Source organism: Mesoplodon densirostris, chromosome 8 (assembly GCF_025265405.1).
Source record: "Mesoplodon densirostris isolate mMesDen1 chromosome 8, mMesDen1 primary haplotype, whole genome shotgun sequence".
NCBI classification, from domain to species: Eukaryota; Metazoa; Chordata; class Mammalia; order Artiodactyla; family Ziphiidae; genus Mesoplodon; species Mesoplodon densirostris.
Window position 1 is genome coordinate 76,885,644 of NC_082668.1, and position 19,899 is coordinate 76,905,542.

The 19,899-nt window shown below is 38.8% G+C and overlaps 1 protein-coding gene across 1 annotated transcript in view; it reads left to right on the top strand.

Annotated features, from left to right (window-relative positions):
* GALNT5 (polypeptide N-acetylgalactosaminyltransferase 5) overlaps positions 1 to 19,899 on the top strand; it is a 39,773-nt gene that overhangs the window by 13,110 nt on the left and 6,764 nt on the right. Inside the window, exons 2-8 of the mRNA XM_060107175.1 lie at positions 1,319 to 1,485; positions 3,065 to 3,184; positions 8,804 to 8,939; positions 9,557 to 9,676; positions 11,745 to 11,862; positions 12,866 to 13,189; positions 17,666 to 17,746. Coding sequence (XP_059963158.1) covers positions 1,319 to 1,485; positions 3,065 to 3,184; positions 8,804 to 8,939; positions 9,557 to 9,676; positions 11,745 to 11,862; positions 12,866 to 13,189; positions 17,666 to 17,746 — 1,066 coding nt within the window. The remainder of the gene's footprint in view (positions 1 to 1,318; positions 1,486 to 3,064; positions 3,185 to 8,803; positions 8,940 to 9,556; positions 9,677 to 11,744; positions 11,863 to 12,865; positions 13,190 to 17,665; positions 17,747 to 19,899) is intronic.

Consider the following 19,899-nt stretch of genomic DNA (forward strand, 5'->3'; position numbering starts at 1 on the left):
ACATGTACAGCCAGCTGCTTTTATTCTTGTGGACTTAATATTTCCTGAATAGTTATTTCTGGAGCCAAACTGGACCAGAGCTAGAGTCCCAACTCTGCCATTTACTAACAGTCTAATCATGGACTAGACTCCCCATGATGTCAATTATTCTTCTATAAAAAGGGGAAGAGAGGCTGTTAGTCTGAGGTTTAAAATGAAATAATGCAGAAGGCTGATAATATTTATTTATGATCACTGTAATTTAACTATCACGTTACCAAGAGTAGCTGCATTAGAAATATGGCAAATGCTCTTTGTGAGTTTCCACTGGGTTCCATCCTGTGAAGAGTTACTCAGGTGGGAGATGGAAGAATGGCAGCAGTGAGGCACAATGCACTTCAGGGCATGGAGAAATCCCAAGACCAATTACATCCCACCTGAATACCCACTCCCACTGTAGCCATTGTCTCACTTCCATGCCAGCAAAATTATTTCAACTGTGGCTACCCTGTAGCACACAGGGTCTCAGCAAAGACCCCTTAAATAGATAGAGAAGCTAGCTATTTAAGAGTTTAATTAGTATAGAATACATATTATCTATATCCATAAATACATTCACATGCAGTGGGAAACAATATTTTCTTTGGCATTTGGCTGAAGGCCAATTGGGAAGGCAATCATAAGCTACTTGGTAGCATTAGCTGAATTAATGTTCGTTAAGTAACATTAAATAAGAGAATAGGCATGTTCTCTTGTGGTATATAACCTAAGTAGGATAGCAATAGCTACCATTTGGTGAATTCCTGTGCCCAGAAACTGTGCTAGACGTTTTATGTGCATTTTCGCTAAGCTGTAAACCTCTGTTCAATAAGAACCATTACCTCACTTTACAGATGAGGAAACTGAGGCACAGAGAGATTAAGTAAAGTATCAATAGACAAATATCTGAGAAATATTGGCTATGGGCTTCAAAGTAGTGTCTTAACTACCTGCAAAGCCTACGTCATTTCCACTACAGGGTAATGCCTCCACAGGCCATTCTCATGTCTTGCATGTCTAGGCCTCTTATAGCAACAATTGTCCTTTGGTATCCTTCCTCTGCTCTTTTATTTTGTTTATAACTCTCCCCAACAAAAGCACATGAGAAAGTCATCTTATGGATAGATAAATATAAAGATAAAGATATAAATAGATGATGGATGGATGGATGGATAGATAGATAGATGGATAGATAGTGTGAGTGTATGTGTATTTACAGACAATTGCACTCTGTGACTTTTAAAACCACCTTGTGGATCTTGTTGGCACATCTTTGTGCTCTGCTTGTGTTATGGCCCAGGTGTGCCGAGCAACTTGTACACAATAACCTCCCAACCACCACTGTCATCATGTGCTTTGTGGATGAGGTGTGGTCCACTCTCCTGAGGTCTGTTCATAGTGTCCTCAACCGCTCTCCTCCGCACCTCATTAAGGAGATTCTGCTGGTGGATGACTTCAGCACCAAAGGTAAGAAAACTACCCCCTGGAAAATCAAACTTTGATATAAGGCAATAGCAGTTTGGATGGAAATTACAAAAATTACAGGATAATTTGATAAACATTTTACAAATGCCAAATCATTTTTTCATGTTGTGCCTTAGAGGCCTAAGTCCAAACGTCTATGGGATACAGAAATTCAGTACAACTATCCAGGGCCTTGTTCAACTAGCCACCACAGACTTCCCTTTAGCTATGACTTCTCTACCATGTAGAAGTGATTTTCTAACTACAGCTCCTTGAATTTCCAGAGACCATAAGATGTTCTCTACAATTGCATAAATAACTTTTTATGGAACCTAACAAGCAAAGACTCCATAATTAACGGGATGTCTTTCCTACTGATAATAGCTAGAGTTATAGTAAACAATGAAATGGAAGGCCTATGTCCTCTTCTTCAAGAACAAAGCCTATTATATGTTCAGCTAAGTGTTGAGAAGACAGATTGCCAAAGGGACAAGAAAAATGAGGTTCCAACAGAGTTCAAAGGCAGAATCCACCACTGTCTTTACTTTTGTGTTTATTACAGTGAAGAATCTCTCTCTTTGGAATGTCAAAAAAATTGTGTATGTAAATGGTCCCATGACTGCCAAAGGTCCTAGACCACATTACAAATTCCCAAAATGCAACCCACTTCAGAAAATTTTAGAAAACAGCAAAGAGACAACTATCTTAATAGAGCAGCTTAGCCCTGGTCATGACCCCAAAGACAGGAGCCATTTCCCTCAGCCTCAGAGTACCTACCAGGGTCACACTGAGCTCCAGGAGCAGGGATATACCTAAAGAAAACTGGTTGAAAATTTTAAGAAGTGGTCTCGATAGCATAAACAGAAATAGCATCTAGTTACCAAGCAGATAATAGTCCCTTTAGGAATGACCTATTCGGATTTTGTGGGACCCAAAGCTTCTATGGGGTCCTCTTTAAGAAAAAGAATTCACAATTAGTAGAAAAGTTACCAGCAGAAGTATTCCTAGAAGCCATTCCTACCTGGGATATGTCAATAACTTAATTGCACATAGAAGTAACTGCAAGCTACATAAATATACCCCACAAAACCCCCCAAAGGAGCAAGAGAGCAGATGTGTGATAAAGGAGGTGTCATAGTAGGAAGTGACAGTGGTCTTAGCCAATTGCAGTTACAATATATTTCTTTTGCAAGTTTTTCACTTTGCATACAATGCTTAGACTCTCCCCTAGGTCTTAGAAGGGGCCATAACAAGGGGAAAAGGTTGTGCAGAAACCTGAGCTTTATTTATTTCAAGGTGAATTTGTACCTGTCCTGACAAGTCCTCAGAAAAGGTGAGCCTTCCTCTCAGTAACTTGGCTACACTGAAAAGACGGATTCGGGTTTTGGGAAAATGGAGAGCTTAGAGTATTGAACCCAGAGAAAAATTCATCCAAGAAAATGACATCATGGCTCAAAGAATAAAGTTTAGTGACTATAGTAAATGTCATAGTTTTGGGAATTTGATATTGAAGAGGCACTTCTGGTATGGTCCAGATCTCATTAATTAAAGTGTTTCCTTGTCTATCCTTTCCCTGATATAGACTACCTGAAAGATAACTTGGATAAATACATGTCTCAGTTTCCAAAAGTTCGGATTCTTCACCTCAAAGAGAGACATGGCTTAATAAGAGCCAGGCTGGCAGGGGCACAGAACGCAACAGGTAAGAAGCTGCTAACTTTTTGTTTTGGTTACATTTTTATTTTAGTTTGTTTCCCAAATATACAGAAAATTTGAAATAATAATAATACAGTGAACACTCATATATCCATCATTTCATGCCACAAAGTTTTACGTGCTTCATCACACACATACACAGATACATACATACATACACTCTTTTTCTGAACTTTTGAAAAGGAATTTACAGACGTCATGACACCATATCTCTAAGTACCTCAGTAGACATCTCTGAAGAACAGAGACATTCTCTTACATTAGCACAACTTTCATCATCTAAATATCATCTAATAAATGATCTTTTCAAATTTCCTCATTGCTCCCCCATTTTTTAATAACTGTTTCTCACTTTTGAAATTAGAAATCTAATTCAGTGTCATGAACTCATTTGGTTGCTTGGTCTTCCTAGTCTCTCAGTCTAAAATAGACAAGTCCACATATATTGCTTACTTACCCTTGAGTTGTTTTTTTTTTTTTGAAGAGTACAGGCCATTTACTTCGTGCAATTGACCATGTTCGGAAATGTTCTCACTGTTATCTCACAGGATGTTTTTCATGAATACCATATAGAATTCTATTACATAGATGATGGGAATTGTGGACTTCTTATCACTTCACATCAAGAGACACATGATGTCAGGTCGTCCCAGTGTTGGTGATACTAATTTTAAGCACTTGGTTAAGATGTTGACAGCTAGAGTTTTCCTCAGAGTAGGAAGTAATTTGTGGGTGATACTTTGATCCATGTGAGTATTCTGTTTCCTCACAACATTTATTTTTCACTGCTAACATTCTTTCTTATATTTTAAAATTTCTTATGGAAAGGCATTTTATTTTAAGTTTAACAATGTGTACATGTCAATCCCAAACTCCCAGTCTATCCCTCCCCCCCTACCCTTCCCCCTCTGGTAACCATAAGTTCATTCTCTAAGTCTGCCCTCACAACATTTTATCCAATAATCTAGCAGCCATTGATGATCATTGCTTGAATCAATTATTATATTGAGGACTGCAAAACTGTTTTTCTAAATCTCTCATTCCTTCTTCTTTTATAGATGGCATTCAAATTGTAAAGAAGACATCATTTTCTTTTTCTCTTTGCCTCTCTCTCCCCTCTCTCCCTCTCTCTCTTCCTCCTTTCTAACCCCCTGTTATGCCCCCATCACTATGGATTTATGCCTTAAAAAAGTCAATGTGGGGCTTCCCTGGTGGCGCAGTGGTTGAGAGTCCGCCTGCCGATGCAGGGGGCACAGGCTCATGCCCCGGTCCGGGAAGATCCCACATGCCGTGGAGCGACTGGGCCCATGAGCCATGGCCGCTGAGCCTGCACGTCCAGAGCCTGTGCTCCGCAATGGGAGAAACCACAGCAGTGAGAGGCCCGCGTACTGCAAAAAAAAAAAAAAAAAAAAAAGTCAATGTGTATATTATCAGCATTAGTGTTAGTATTCATATTTTTGTGTGTGTGCTCAAATCATCCAAATTTGACCACTAGGCGCCCCTTCAATCCTGTGACTTTTTGACCTGACCCCATCGGTTTTGAGAACTTCAGAATTAATTCTCTCTCCCCTGACTTTTGTCTGCTCTTCCAATTGCCCTCTCTTCTCAAAGAGCAACATGCCTTCTTTTCCTCACCTCTTTTTAGTGTGTGGGTATTAGTGGGTGAATGGGGGAGAAGGTATATCTTTTCTCTCCAAAAGTATTCTAAAAATAGCATCAAACATTTTGGTTCATTTTCACATCCTCTCTGGATGCACTTGTACCCCATAATAATAGTTGACCTTATGTACTAGGTACCATTCTACACACTTCCTATACTAATTGACTTAATCCTTACAATAATTCTATGAAGTAGGTACAATCATTTCCCTCATTTTATAGATGAGAATAAGAAGGCACACTGAAGTTGTGACAAGTTCTCCCAGCTAGCAAGTGGTAGAGCCAGGATTAGAACCCAGAAACCTTGACTTTAGAACCTACACTCGTTTCTACTACATTTTGTTGCTTCTAGACATTTAGCCACTGCTCTGCCCCATAAGCCATAGCATTGCAGAGCTCCACCAGCTTGGATTCAAGCATTGTCTGATGCCGAATTATCTGCTCACCTGAGTTTCACTGTCTTGCAACTAGACCCCAGATTTGGAACTTTTCTTATCCCATTGGTTTGCTAACAGATTTCTTCTCTGTGTAATGGAAGTTTTAAATTGACAACAAGCACATCACACCAAAATGGGCGTTGTGGTGACAGCTAAGATTCTTAATTATGGACTGAATTTGGAAAAATTTAATGAAATTCTCCATTTGATTTCCTTTGGAAAGTAATTATCCACAAATGATACAAAAATAAAATAGTCAAGAAATAGTCCAAGTGGATAACTTTTGAGCTGAGATCTGTGTGATGAACATTCCCAGGCAAAAGGAACAAGAAATGCAAATGTCTCAATGCAGAAACAAGCTCTGTAGATTCAAATTAAAGAAAGAAGTTTATTATGGCTGATGGGTGCTGACCATGGAGGGAGTGGTAAGAGATGCATTTGGGGAGAAAGGCAAAGGCAGTCTTCTGTAAAGTTTTCTGAGTCACTTAAGAAATGCAGGTGATATTCTTGGTATAATGTGAAGCCAATGAAGGACATTAAAAAGGAGAATAAAATGGTCTGACTTAGATTTTAAAAGCTCATTCTGGCCATTTTGTAGAGAATAAACATTAGGGAAGTCAGAGAGGATGTAGGGAGACCAGTTAGGAGGCTACTGTAGTTGTCCAGGTACCAGACATATACCAGGGCAGATAGAGGAAGTGGTCAGATTTAGAATTACTGTGGACACAGAGCCTACAGGACTTGCCATCAGGTAAGATGTGAAGAGAGTGTTAATATGAGGAGTCAAAAAAACCGCTAGGGGCTTCACTGGTGGCGGAGTGCTTGAGAGTCCACCTGCCGATGCAGGAGACACAGGTTCGTGCCCTGGTCCAGGAGGATCCCACATGCCGCGGAGCAGCTGGGTCCGTGAGCCATGGCCGCTGAGCCTGCGTGACCGGAGCCTGTGCTCCGCAATGGGAGAGACCACAGCAGTGAGAGGCCCGTGTACCACAAAAACAAAAAACCCTAGGATTGGAATCTGAACAAGTTGGTGGATGGTGGGGCTATGACCAGAGGAACAGGTTTAGGATTGCAACTGAGCTCTGATTTTGTCCATCTCAGTTTGAGATGCAAATTAGACATCTATATAGAGGAAGCTGATGAATACAGGACCAAAACTGTGCTGCTTATAAAAACTGTCTCTCTGCCTGCCTAGAGCACAAGGCCTGCTGGTAATTATCTCCAGAACAGCCCAAATTGTTAGACAGTATGAGAGGCCACCTTCAGAAGGGGTGCGATGAACTTGATCAAAGTTATTGCCATTGGCCTTCTCAGTATCTTGTAGTTACACCATAAAATGATTTCTTTGAATTTAGTAAACCCAAATGTAAAAGTGTAAATTTGTTTCTCAGTCATTCATTAACACCCTTGAACACATTAGCTCAGCCTTAGTTTCGTAACTTTCAAACTCTTTTGACCATGACCCAGGTTAAGAAATGCATGAAGGATTCTAATATCTTCTTTTCTGTTTTATTTATTTTTTTAGATTCTAGCCAATCCCAATAAATTGTTTTAATGACTCACTAAGGGGGCACAACTATGAAAAACTTCAGTGAGGTGCATCTTAATTGCTTGCCACTATGCAGCAGAGAGTGACTTGCCAAACTATCACAGAAGGACTTCTTTTCGTTTCCATTTTTTGTGGACACCTTTATAAATGATAGTAAAAATGAATTACCTAAAAAAGAAATGGGGAAAAAATAGCTATATATGCAATTATATATACATACATCCATACACACATATAGATATATACATAATTATATATGTGTGTGTGTATATATAACACACATGTATATGAAATAGACAATAAATTAACCAATTACTCTGGCAAACTGCTATAAAGTTTCAAAATATTTGTTCTCAATTTCTGTCCCTATCTCCCTATAGATGGCAGTGTCTACGCCCCATACTTTGAGCAACATTAGTGGAGGGCTGATGTCTGAGTTTGGAAAGAAGCAGAAATGTCTGTTTGATGGGGTTAATAACAGCTTCATCTAAAGATAAATCCAACTGCCCTGAAATGCTCCTGAACACTGTGGAGAGTTTAAGGGAACTCAGGAGGTCCTGTACCAGATTTAGTCAAGGATGTAATTCAGGGACCATTTAAGGATGGCACTGAGCAGGGCTGGCCAGCCTAGTGAGTCCTCCCAAACTCTCCCAGGCATTCCCCTGACCTCACAAGTAGAGCATAGGCAGCAGCCTGCGGTGGATTTGAAGAGTCTCTATAATCAGAGGTCAACAAAGATACCAGTGTAGAAATCTTCTCTAGAATGCCTGACCAAACAAAGAGATCAAAGATAAGACTCTGAATCCAGAATCTGACAGGCCTTGACAGCTACTGCTTCCTAAAGACTTACCCTTTAGGATTCAGAGAGGAGGGAAGTGAAGCCACAGGCAAGGTTGAGATCAGATATCCAAGGACATGCAGAAACAGAAGTCGAGTTAGCCACATTTGGTCTCAGAGTAATATCAGGTTCTCTGAGAGTCTGAAAGAGTCTTCTACAAAATAATAAGTCAAAACTGTAAGTCTCTGGCTAACTTTTAGTATGTGGACAACAAGTGACATCTAACTTCTGGCAAGCTCTCAGGTCTCCTGAAGAGCAACAGTCTTTCTGTAAATTTCTACAACTTGTTTCTGCTGCAGGGAAGACACGTGATTTCCTCACCATCACTTATAAATCATTCTGTAAAATTAAATGGACAGCAGGTCCACATTCATCAAGGAACTCTAAGCACAATGCTCCAGCACTAATTGGTGCTAGCAGCAGTATCCTAAGTTCTAAGCAGTATCCTAAGCAGTAACCTAAGTATAAGTGGGGAGTCTGTGCTCAACAAGGACAGACAATTTTTCAAATGTACAGTTCACTGTCAAGTACATTCACACTGTTGGGCACCCAACCTCCAGCACTCTTTTCATCTCATGAAACTAAAACTCTATACCCATTAAACAACTCCCCATTCCCCCCTCTGTAACCCTTTTAAAACTACCTCCTAGTCTTACTAGTTCCCCCACTTTAATTCCTTTTCACCCCTATAATGTGGATCGATATTTCCTCTTCATTATTCCTAAGGCCAAACTCAGAATCTCAAACTCTTCCTTGTCTTCTGCAAAACAAAGACCCAGTCCTCCACCCCAGAGTTAATGGGACCCACCTTCCTTACAAGGGACAAAAGCAACTAACTTTAATACTAAATATTCCCTTCAGAGCCTTGGCTCCGCATTCTAAGTGGCTGATCAATTTTTTTCCAAACATAAATAATGCTTGCCCCAAGGGACTGCTAGAAACAAAATTTATTTCATTTCATTATGGAATGAAATTAGAGAGACAAGGAAGAAATTCAGTGAGAAGAAAAGTCTACTGCCTTTAAAACCACATTTCTGGATCAATCCCCAGGACCTTTGAATGTGAAGTACACACATTCAGTGTATTGCATTTTCAAATAATTGTTTTTTTCTGGCTCTGTAGGTGACGTGTTGACATTCTTAGATTCTCACGTGGAATGTAACGTTGGTTGGTTGGAACCTCTTCTGGAAAGGGTTTATTTAAGTAGAAAGAAGGTAGCCTGTCCAGTAATTGAAGTCATCAATGATAAGGATATGAGGTAATATTGTCATATTCCACAAGATACTTAAGTGAGTTTTAACCAGCAGCAGGAAGTACTGGTCATACTCTTAATATGTACATTTTTGCAAATCTAAGTAATACACAATTTATCTGTTTAAATAAATGGAAATACATGATAGATATCTTGAGATGAAAGCTGATCAATCCAATTGTTTATTTGATCATCACAAATTCTTAACCCTTAATGCCAATAAATACTTATACTCATTGTCCAGGTCTTTCCTCTTTCTATTCAGCTGAACCCCAAAATATTTATTTTCCTTAAGATTAGTTTTTCTTTTTGTGGTATCTATATGTATACATATATATATGTACACATACACACATATATTCCTAAGTGGGTTTTTTTTCCTCAAAAATGGTCAAAACATTATTAAAAGAGAAGTGTAAGTTAAAAGTGAGCAATCCAGCCTGTTAGTCACTGATGCAAATTATACTCATACATTTTATTGAAACGTTGTTAAAAAGTTTGTGATGATCTAAAATCATCTGCATAGGCACTTGTTTCATTCACTTGCACAAGACATGATGTCGGGTTGATTAAGTGTATGTGTATGATCTCAGGTAGCACTTTGGTTTTTTTTCCTGGACTAGTTACATGACAGTGGACAACTTTCAAAGAGGCATCTTTGTGTGGCCAATGAACTTTGGTTGGAGAACAATTCCTCCAGACGTTGTTGCAAAAAACAAAATTAAAGAAACTGATATAATAAGGTAAGTGTGTGAAACTTAAGATTAGGAAGGCATCATGTATCTTTTTTATAAAGGCATAGGAAGCAATCCCACAAAACAAGTATATGCTGTCAGTCTATAGAACACCAAGAATTACAGTTCTAGCCAATAAATGACCAAAAGCAAAAAAAAATTTTCCTAAGAAGTTAGTTTCCCACAACCAAAACTCACCTTTTCAGTGGGCAATTGCACCCTATCCAGCCCTGAACCAGAGAAATTCACAAACACTACTCCTGTTCTCTGGGATTTGCAAACTAAGAAATATAAGCCACTTAAATGTGCTGCATAAATGCTATATAAACACACATAATATTAAAGTCAACATGAGTAAAAATTAAGAGTAAATAATAGTAATAGAGATATCATTCTAATTCTTTTTGAGTCTAATCCTGTACTTTCTATGGGAGGGGTGCCAAATTTTGTGAATAAATTGAGAAAGAGACACAGAAGCTGGATGCGAATGATAATTGGGGCTTTACTGCTGGAGGAACTGCATTGAAGAACACAGCTTAGACCTGAAGCCAAAGTGGCGGGAGCTTCCTAACACTTCCCCCAAAGTCTAGACTTGCAGGACAAGCACTCAGCCAGCCTCAGGCAGAGCAGGGGGGAGCCCTGAAGCTTTCCCTGTTGGAGAGAGAACGTGAATAGGCATAAGCCAGCAAGTCCCCAAAGAAAGCCTGAGCCCAGCCTGTGCATTGCAGCATCCTTTTCCTGAACTTACCCCTCAGAAAAACACACCTCATGTCCTGCCAGATGTGATGCTTTTCACAATTGATACTCCTAGCAAGCGAAGTAAGAGTATGACCATTTATTAAGCACTGTGCAACCTCTCTATAACCCTAGGAGAGAGGTTGTGGTTTTCCCATTAGAGATAAGGAAATTGGGACTTAAGAGAGTTAAGTAATTTTCCTGGGGATGTACAGCTTGTACAAGAAGAAACTGGGATTCAAACACAGATCTTTCTGGATTTAATAATCTTGCTCTGATCTTACATCTAAAGAACCTCTTTGCCTTTTTCAGACTCCCATTTTGAGGGTCAATGTAGTGATTGAATTCAGATTATATTCAACATAATGTTAGAAAGGGAATACATTCTGGATAATCTGGAAAGGACATTTGGGATACAGATAGAATATGCACTTAAATCACGGGGAAGGGAGGTAAGTGTGCAGGAGGAATTACTTCACCCTTGAGATTGCTGCACAGCCTAAAAGCAAGGCAGGCTCTCCACACAAACCGCTTTCAGCTGGCTCCGTGGTGACCACCATGGGAAGTGATGACTGCCTGTCTAACTGCTGACTCAAGTGTAGTTTCTGTTCCCCATGACCAATAACAGCAGTGAAGGCTCTGGAGTCAGACCCTTTGTGTTTAAATCTGAACTCTACTAGGTACTAGTGGTGACTTTAAAAAAGTTTCTTATCCTCTTTGAGTCTCTGTTTCCTCATTTTTACTTTAAGACTAACAGAAGTAGCTACCTCTTGGATTGTTTTGAGAATTAAATCAGATAATACTATATATAAAGCGCTTTAAAAAGTGTTTGCCACATAACAAGCTGTCAGTAAAGTTTGTGTACAGTTGAGGCAGTATAGTGGGGGAGAAATCATAGAGTCAAAATTTGAACCCCAGATGTACAGCCTACCAGTCTGTGACCTTAGGAAACTTCGTTACCTTTTCTGGGTTGTAGTGTCTTAGTGTTACATACAGGATTTTTGTGAGGCCTGAGTTAATACATATATAACACTTACAACAGTGCCTGCCGGGTCTTCCCTAAACAGCACTAAATAACTGTTATTAAAAATAACATCTCTGGAGAATTTGTGTCAGGGCATACATGACAAGTAAGAATCCTAGTTCCAGGCCCCATCTTTGCTGACCCTAATCAAGTTCTGTCACATAAACCAGGGAATTTGTCACTTAGATGCTGAGTGACTTCTTTCAAGACCTCCCCATACTTGGTAAATATTCTAAAATGCCTCCTAGTAGGGAACCCACTCTAAAAGTTGAGCTCCCATGACATGCAAGATTAAAAAGCCAACTTTTCTTTTTGTAGATGCCCCGTCATGGCAGGTGGATTATTTTCTATTGATAAAAAATACTTTTTTGAACTTGGAACATACGATCCTGGGCTCGATGTTTGGGGTGGAGAAAATATGGAGCTCTCTTTCAAGGTATCACCAAGTGTTTCTCAAATTCTCTTTACAATTAAGAGTTTATCATTTTTAAACAGTTTCATTTTACTAATACAATCAGATATGTTACTGCCTCTGGGAGGAAATTTCACAGAAATATTAGGGCCTCTGGATTAATGTCTTCATATTCCAGATTGAATTTGGAAGAATCAATAACTCTCATGAAATTTATTGGAGTTCCCTCATATTTCACAACATGGTTTCTGCATCTGAATGTGGGGAAAATAACTGTCTGCCATTCAGTGTAAATGCTGTGGGATGCATACTTGACACAAAATTACTCTCATAGGTTTTTCTAATATATTAGAAATAACGAAATTGTTTAATAACGGGCCGTCTTGGAGAGCACAAGTGACAGAAGAATAAAAAGAGCTACTAGGGAAGGCCACCAACAGGCGATAGTACAGCATCTTAGGACGTCTCAGATAACTCTGGATATTTATATAACCATTGATTCATATCTGAGAAAGCGGTGCCAGCAGCCATAGTGGAGAGCATCCAAAGCACCTGATTTCCTATGGAGTGGGGCGTATATAGTAACAGGGGTATTACTTTGAGCTCTTGATCAGGAAGAATTGTCTTCAGTTGTGTCCACAAGTCATACAGATCATTCCAAGATGTGAGAAGGGGACATTGAAAAAATGGAAATATATATTCCTTTCCTTGATCTGACTAAAGCAGGAACTCATGTTACATATTTCATACATTGGGATTCTGTTAGGATATTTTTAGAAAAAAACAAGATTTACACAGGATAGGAAAAGAGAAATATATATATATTTTAATAATCCTAAAATGGTCCACAGCAATATACAAAACTAAATAAACCTGTTGAGTTTAATTTTCTGTTGAAAAGGATTTCAGAAGTGAAGAGTAGTACTTCAACAGAGGGAAAAAGTTGCCAGGTGGCTTCTTGTCATTAATTGCCCATGATTTGTGGACAATCACTGGATAATTTGTGCGTGTCATCAAATTGTTCCAGGTGTGGATGTGTGGTGGCGAAATTGAGATCATTCCCTGTTCCCGAGTGGGCCACATATTCCGAAATGACAATCCATATTCCTTCCCCAAAGACCGGATGAAGACAGTGGAACGGAACTTGGTGAGGGTGGCTGAGGTCTGGCTTGATGAGTACAAGGACCTCTTCTACGGCCATGGAGATCACCTCATAGACCAAGGGTTAGATGTCGGAAACCTCACTCAACAACGGGAACTTCGAAAGAAACTAAAATGCAAAAGCTTCAAGTGGTACTTGGAGAATGTTTTTCCAGACTTGAAGGCTCCCATAGTGAGGGCAAGTGGTGTGGTAAGTTCAAGCAGCAATTTAAAATCTGACCTCGTAAAAAGACAATGCAAAAACCCTTTTGAAAATGCATGGGGAAGAATGAATTATTACATTATAAATAAACAGCAAAAATGAGTGCAGAGGAGACCAGGCATGGTTGAGGACTACATACATTGGGTAAACTTGAGGAAGGCTTCCCGGCGGCCATGTTCATTGATCAATTCAGCGAACACATCCCGAGTGTCAAGAAACCAGGCAGTATTCAGGACTGGATTGTAGGGTGATGAATGAAGTAGACTTGATCCCTTCTCTGTGGAGCTTAAAGTTGGGTAGGATAGAAAGATAATAAACAAATAAGCAAGTAAACTGTAAATTAAAAATATAATAGCTTTTATTTAGGGAACTGGCCACAAGTCATGAATTATTCTTAGAGTAGTCAACTCTGTGGAGACATTGAAGGCCAGGCCTGAAAGACCAAGCGCTGGCCAAGCTGTAAAGAAGAGAGCCATGGGCAGAGGATGCCCTTTGTGCAAAAACTCTAAGATGGGTGAAAATTTGAGGATTTCAAGAACTGGAAAGAAGATGGATGTTGTTATCAGGGTGTGAAGGAGGGAAGGATGGCACCAGATGAAGGTGAAGAGAGAGGAAGGAGATGCATCACACAGGTCCTTGCAGGCAGAGTAAGGATTTTCTCTCTCCCTCTCTCTCTCTCTTTCTTTCTTCAGAATGTAATTGGAAGTTGCTGAGTAGGGTTAAGCAATGGGATGGCGTGATTTAATTAGAATTTTAGAGATTTCAAAGAGGAATTGAAAATAACAGAAATTGTCAGGCAATAGCAGGGAAAATTCCAGGGCACAAGATAACATACCAAAAGGAAAGAAGCCAAACTTGATAGGTTGGATAGAGTACAAAGCTAAGAAAAGTCAAGGAAGGAGAGAAACTCTTTAAAAAAAAGAAAGAAAGAAAGAAAAAAAAAGCCATTTCAAAACCTTTCTAGGAGCGAGGCTTAATTTGAAGAGGATGACAAGATATGAGAACACTTATCATAGACTGGGTTTAGAGATGGTTAGTCAAGCCTTGACCTAGAGGTCTTCTCCAGTAATGCAAATTTTTTATCTCTTTTTAGGTCATATTTTTTCAGTTCTCCCTAGAAAGTGGATTGTACAAACCCAGTCTTTCTCTGCCTAGAAAATCTCCTGATGACAAGGACACTTAGTAAGGCCATTCCCCTTGATGATATAAAGAGATCCCAGAAAAGTGAGAAAGAGAGGAAACCAGTCTGAGAATTTGTTCTGCTTTTATAAAATTCAACTGACAAATAAGTATATGTAACCTGTTTGTGTATGACATAATTGCCACCTTTGTAGGTCAAAATGCAATAGTCGCTACTTCAGATGGTTCAACCTGATATTTTATTTTAGATAACTAATTAGGAAGAATAACCTGGGTTTATACACTGTTCAAATAATATGCTTGTAAGATAAATTTACATTTTTAAGACGCTATTTCCTGAGCAGGATAAAATAAAAAGAAATTATCAGCGTAGTAACTTTTTCCTGTCCTAACAGCACAGAATCTCAGCAAGAGCATTACTGAACTTTAACCACCAGAGGGAACTAAAAAACTATCTTTTGTTCCTCTTTGAGGCTAGCTTGTATAATAGTTCCCATGAAATTTTTGAAGAGCTCTCCTAACGAAACAGACTTCTGCTGATGCCTGAGCTTTAATACAACAAAATGTGGAAAATATTTTTTAAATGATTTTAACAAATTCGTTCTATTTTCCTCCCTATTTGCTGCCTTCCTTAGACAAATTTTAATAAAATGACATTTGCTCCCTTCTGGAGCAACCAGTAGGGAGTATTATTACTATTAAAACAAACAAACAAACAAACAAAAAACCTTTCTCCAGGCAATTCAGAGTAAGATTAACTAGACCATTATTTTGGATAGATAATCATGTAAAGTTCCAAGAAAATAAAATCCACAGCTTTTTTTTACTTGCTCCATATTTTCCCCTTCTTTCAACCTACACACTAAGGAAAGTTTGACTTTTTAAAAATAAGAACAAATCTTTTCTCACTGAACCAAAAATATTTGAAAATAATAAAGTAAAAGAACCTCACCAATAATTCATATTCATATTGGATAAAACTCAGCAAACAGCTTCTAGCCTAGTGTTTAACAATTCTGAGATAAACCATAGGGAACTCCCACCTCCTAAATTGGAAATGAAATAATTCAAAATGGATAATTTAAAATTTGTGTACTTCCTAAATAAAAAAAAAAGATTGACATGGTTTACAATAAAAGCATGGATATAATTTTTTTTAATGAAAAGTTAAAAACCAGTTTTCAAAACTATTCATAATGAGATAAAGAATAACAATTCCATAGCACTTCATAGACCATTCCTATATGAAGGAAAGCAGTTTCTCCAGTAACTTCCAAAAGAAGGGAAGGGAAACAGATCTTCATATGAAGTGGGAGAGGGGAGGCAAGGGATAGAAAAGTTTTCTCTCTTTCTAAGGCTTTCAGTGCTTGGAAGAAGGGATTGTGAGAAATAAATACAAAGAAATCAATTAAACCAGGGGTTCCCAAACACTGTTCTGAGCGAAGTTATTAGTTGTGCAGTCAGAAATAGGATTCCGTGGTCAAATGTATTTGGCAAACTCTCGTACCACGTTGCCTTTCAGAGCCACGAGCTAAACATTAACCTACACTCAGTACCGAAGGTTCTGAGAAGTTCTGGAGTAAGGCAACCTGTTCAACTGTACTGAAGCCAGAGTTTTCCAAATTCATTTGAAATAAGATATTTTCTGCATAATCTACAAGTACAGGAGTTTATATTTATTTCTGTTAAGATCCAGAGAGCAATTGGGACAGCATTTCCTTTCTTTCAACTCCAGGATTATTCTACCTCTGTGCACTTTTATTTATTAATCCTTTCTCTGAAGTTCATGGTGGTGGATTCCTTCCATAGGTTCTGACTGCTGTCGCTTACTAATGATGGGTTGTCTCCTCCCAAATTTGTCATTGTCCAGTCACAGTTTAAATTGTGTATAGAGCTTCCTTTGAGGATTTCTGATGGAGATTCTCTTCTTCTAGAAATGTTTTGCTTGCCAGTCACCCCAGAGGTAACAAAACTGGTAGATTTTTATGTTTATTTTTGTGCTTTGAGGGTTCTATCAGTGTTCCTAGCCAATGCTAGTGGTGTAAGTGTGCATCTCAAACCAAAATGAAGGTTGATGTAAGGTTTCAGATTCCCATGGGAGAACCTAGCTTCCCCTTTGTACCCCTGTGCTAATGGGTAAATTGTTTTTTCCCAGTACACCATTCCACTGAGGGTCTAACTTTTTGGCTTTCCATCATGTGTGGAACACCTCAATTCCAACTCTGGCTTATCCATGCTCACTATTGGTCCCCTGCTTGCCAGTATTTGCAATTTTTCCTCTTGTTTTCACATTTTTTTCTGCACTTTCTGGACCCTAAAGATGCCCCTTAACTTTCTTGCAAGAAAAGTTATGCATGTAAAAGTGAGAACCAACCCACTGAGCACTGTGTTATGAAGTCTGGCAACTCTGTGAGCTACATAGCCTGCGTCCTACAGCCCTCCAGGGTTAGAGCTCTTTGTTAGGCGCCCTGGAACAGAAAGGACACAAACAAAGTCCCTGGCAACAAAGACCTCCCCACTTCCCAGCACAGGGGGCTTCCCTGAGTGTAGACACTTAACTCTACACAGCTCTTCTAGATATCTGAGGAGTCCAAATTGTGCTATTAACCTACCATCTCGTTAGACCTGCCCAGAATGTCAAAGGGAGCAAGGGAATCAATATTTTTCCACATTAAATGATGACTTATAGAAAGCTGCCTCCATACTGGACCTTAGAAATCCATTAAAAACCTGGGGCCCTGCCAGAAAGTGCCTTTAAGCTTGGCTCTGTATTAACTTGCGTAACTTCCCTATAATGAATTGTTGCTTGCCTGAGTCATTAGGAAGATTCTGACCAGGAGTCAGCTGGAATCTGCTGTTTTTGAAGGACTCAATTTATCTATGATTCAGTGCCTAAGCAGTCAAATAGCTTGGAGGGGTCATCCAGGGAACAGAGCCCATAACCGCTGGTTTGATTAAATTGCAAGTATGTGTATTGACTTTTAATATATGCATCAGACAAACTTGAGACAAGAAAATAACTACTTTTCATGCCACCTTTTTCTCCTTTCCTATTCAGCATTCCAGGCAAGGGTTACTTAAGAGCCTCTGTTGGCTCTGTGGCTGAATCGCAGGCCTCAATTGACAGATGGAAGCTGTACTTTAGCAAGATTACATTATGTCTGTGTTAGAGATAGCAACCAATAAAATTGTATACTGCTAAGTAATGCTATTAACTTAACTATCTTTTAACCCTATTATAGTTTTATGTTCTGTGTTTTCTGAATGTCTTGTTCTACTTTAAAATATCTTTTCTTAACGCATGTTTTATATTTTGCTTCCTAGCTTATTAATGAGGCCTTGGGTAAATGCATTTCCAGCAAAAACACCACAGCCATTCTGGAAGACTGTGATGGGAGCAGCAAGGTATGCTGAGTTGGGTTTTTTTCTCTCATGCTAGGTACAGTTGATAGTAGGTGCAGGTGTAGTTGATAGGTGCAGGCTATGACATATTCATCATTCACTTGAGAAATTCATTTTCGCCTACAGAAACAATAATTAGTTTCTACATTTCTGTGTAATGATAGGGTTGGTGACAACAGGGTCCACTTCTAAATATAAAAAACAGTGACTGAGGGAATAAAGGTGGATACTGTAGTCAACCCACCGGCGACCCAGTTCTGGTTCCATCACTTGTAAAAAATGTGTCAACTGGAAATTTCTTAACCCTTAGGTAAATGGCAGTAATAATAGTGCCTACTCCAAAGCTGGTGTGAGGATGGAATTAGATAACACACGTGAAGCCTGTAAAAGAATATCTAACATTTGCTGCTCCACAAATTTTCACTGCTATAGTAATAAAGACAAAAATGGGAAAAGTAACTCATTACATATAAAGACAAAATGATAAAGAAAATAAAGATGGTACATATTTTAAAATAATTAATCTAAGGGAGCAATTTTACTCTCTGATTCCACCCCCCCCCCCCACACACACACGTTATCCTACATCTTAAGGGAGTAATACAAATTGCACAATTCATGATCCATGGTGGAAAAGTCTAAGCAAAATTTCAACAAACTCAGAGCACATATTTAGGGGAGGGAGTAGGGCCAGGGAGAACAGAGCAAGGACTCTGCAGGGCTGGAGATGAGCTCTGAGTGATGGCACCTCCCTCTCCAACATATGTTTCCTAACAACTCATTCTGTGGGGACAGTTATCAGTTTGGGTACCAAATAGGACTCACAGGAACATACATTCAGGAGTTGAACTCACCCCCTAAAATTGCAGGTAAATTCTTTGATAGAGAAATTTTTTGTGATGAGAATCTAGGCTTTCCAAGACTTACTCCTTGGCTTTGACTTAGAGGTATTGCTTGTATTTTCAAGCACATCCCACCTCTACCTCTTAATTCAAAGCTGCTATAATTCAGCTATGGATTGTAAACTTGAAGCTAATGGCATTCGTTCTTAATTAGGAAAGAGGAGACAGAGGAAAGAGAAAAGTGTCAAAAATCAATTGAAAGAAGTAATTTTCACGTATTAACAATTCAAAGAGGAAATAAAGTAGTAAATTGTAAAACAAAACCATAAGCAGTCCTAATTATATGAAAGTAAAATATTAACTAATGCAATCCTTCAAGACTCATCATTATAGTGACTTTCTCTGTCTGATTAACTGGTATTTTATCTGAAATCCAAGTTCTCAATAACCACTAAGTCTCTCGAAGGGATGCTAGGAGACAAAAAGTATGAATCATGGAGCCCCTGCTTTTCACAAACGCCCATCTTCCTTTTTGTTTTGTTACTCATTTTTAGTTTCTGCTTCTTTTGGTTGGTTTGAGTAATAAAAAGTAAAGGAACATGGAGGAAGTTAACTTATTTTTAGCAGAATTAATGAGGCTTAATATTAAGCCAGTGACTGTAGCATTCATCCAAAAAAGCTCAAAAGGAATAAAACCCTAGGATTGAACCATCAAGCCCTATCCGTCACCTTACTTAAAATGTCTCCTTAGTTATTAACTTTTCTACCAGTTGAAATGTCCCTTTTCAAGGTAAGAGTTACCTTCTTCTAGTAGCCACATAAATCCTTGTATTATGACATGTTCGTGCTTCTCAAATTTAATGTGCACTCAGATCACCTGGGGAGTTTGTTACAATGCAGATTCTGATTTAATAGGTCCATAGTGGGGACTGAGATTCAGCGTTTCTAAGTAGCTCCCAGGAGATGCTAATTTTGGTCCAGGTACTACCCTTTGAATGGAGAGTTCTAACACAATAACATACTTGATAATCTAAGTCAAATCTCAGTTACGTTACAAATGATCCATTAGATAAAAGTATTTAGATAGATTTTACCAGCAGTCTATTTTCTTAAAATATGTTTACATTGGTGCAAAACAACAAATTTCCCACACACCTAGACATTTAGAGTATATTGACCAGGCAGATAGTACTAGATTGTAAGCAAACTGGAGAGAAATATTTATAAAAATTAAGAACATCATTCCATTACCTAAAACAGTATTTATTTTAAACATACAGTTGGTGACTCCCCAAAACTGGACATCTCCAAGAG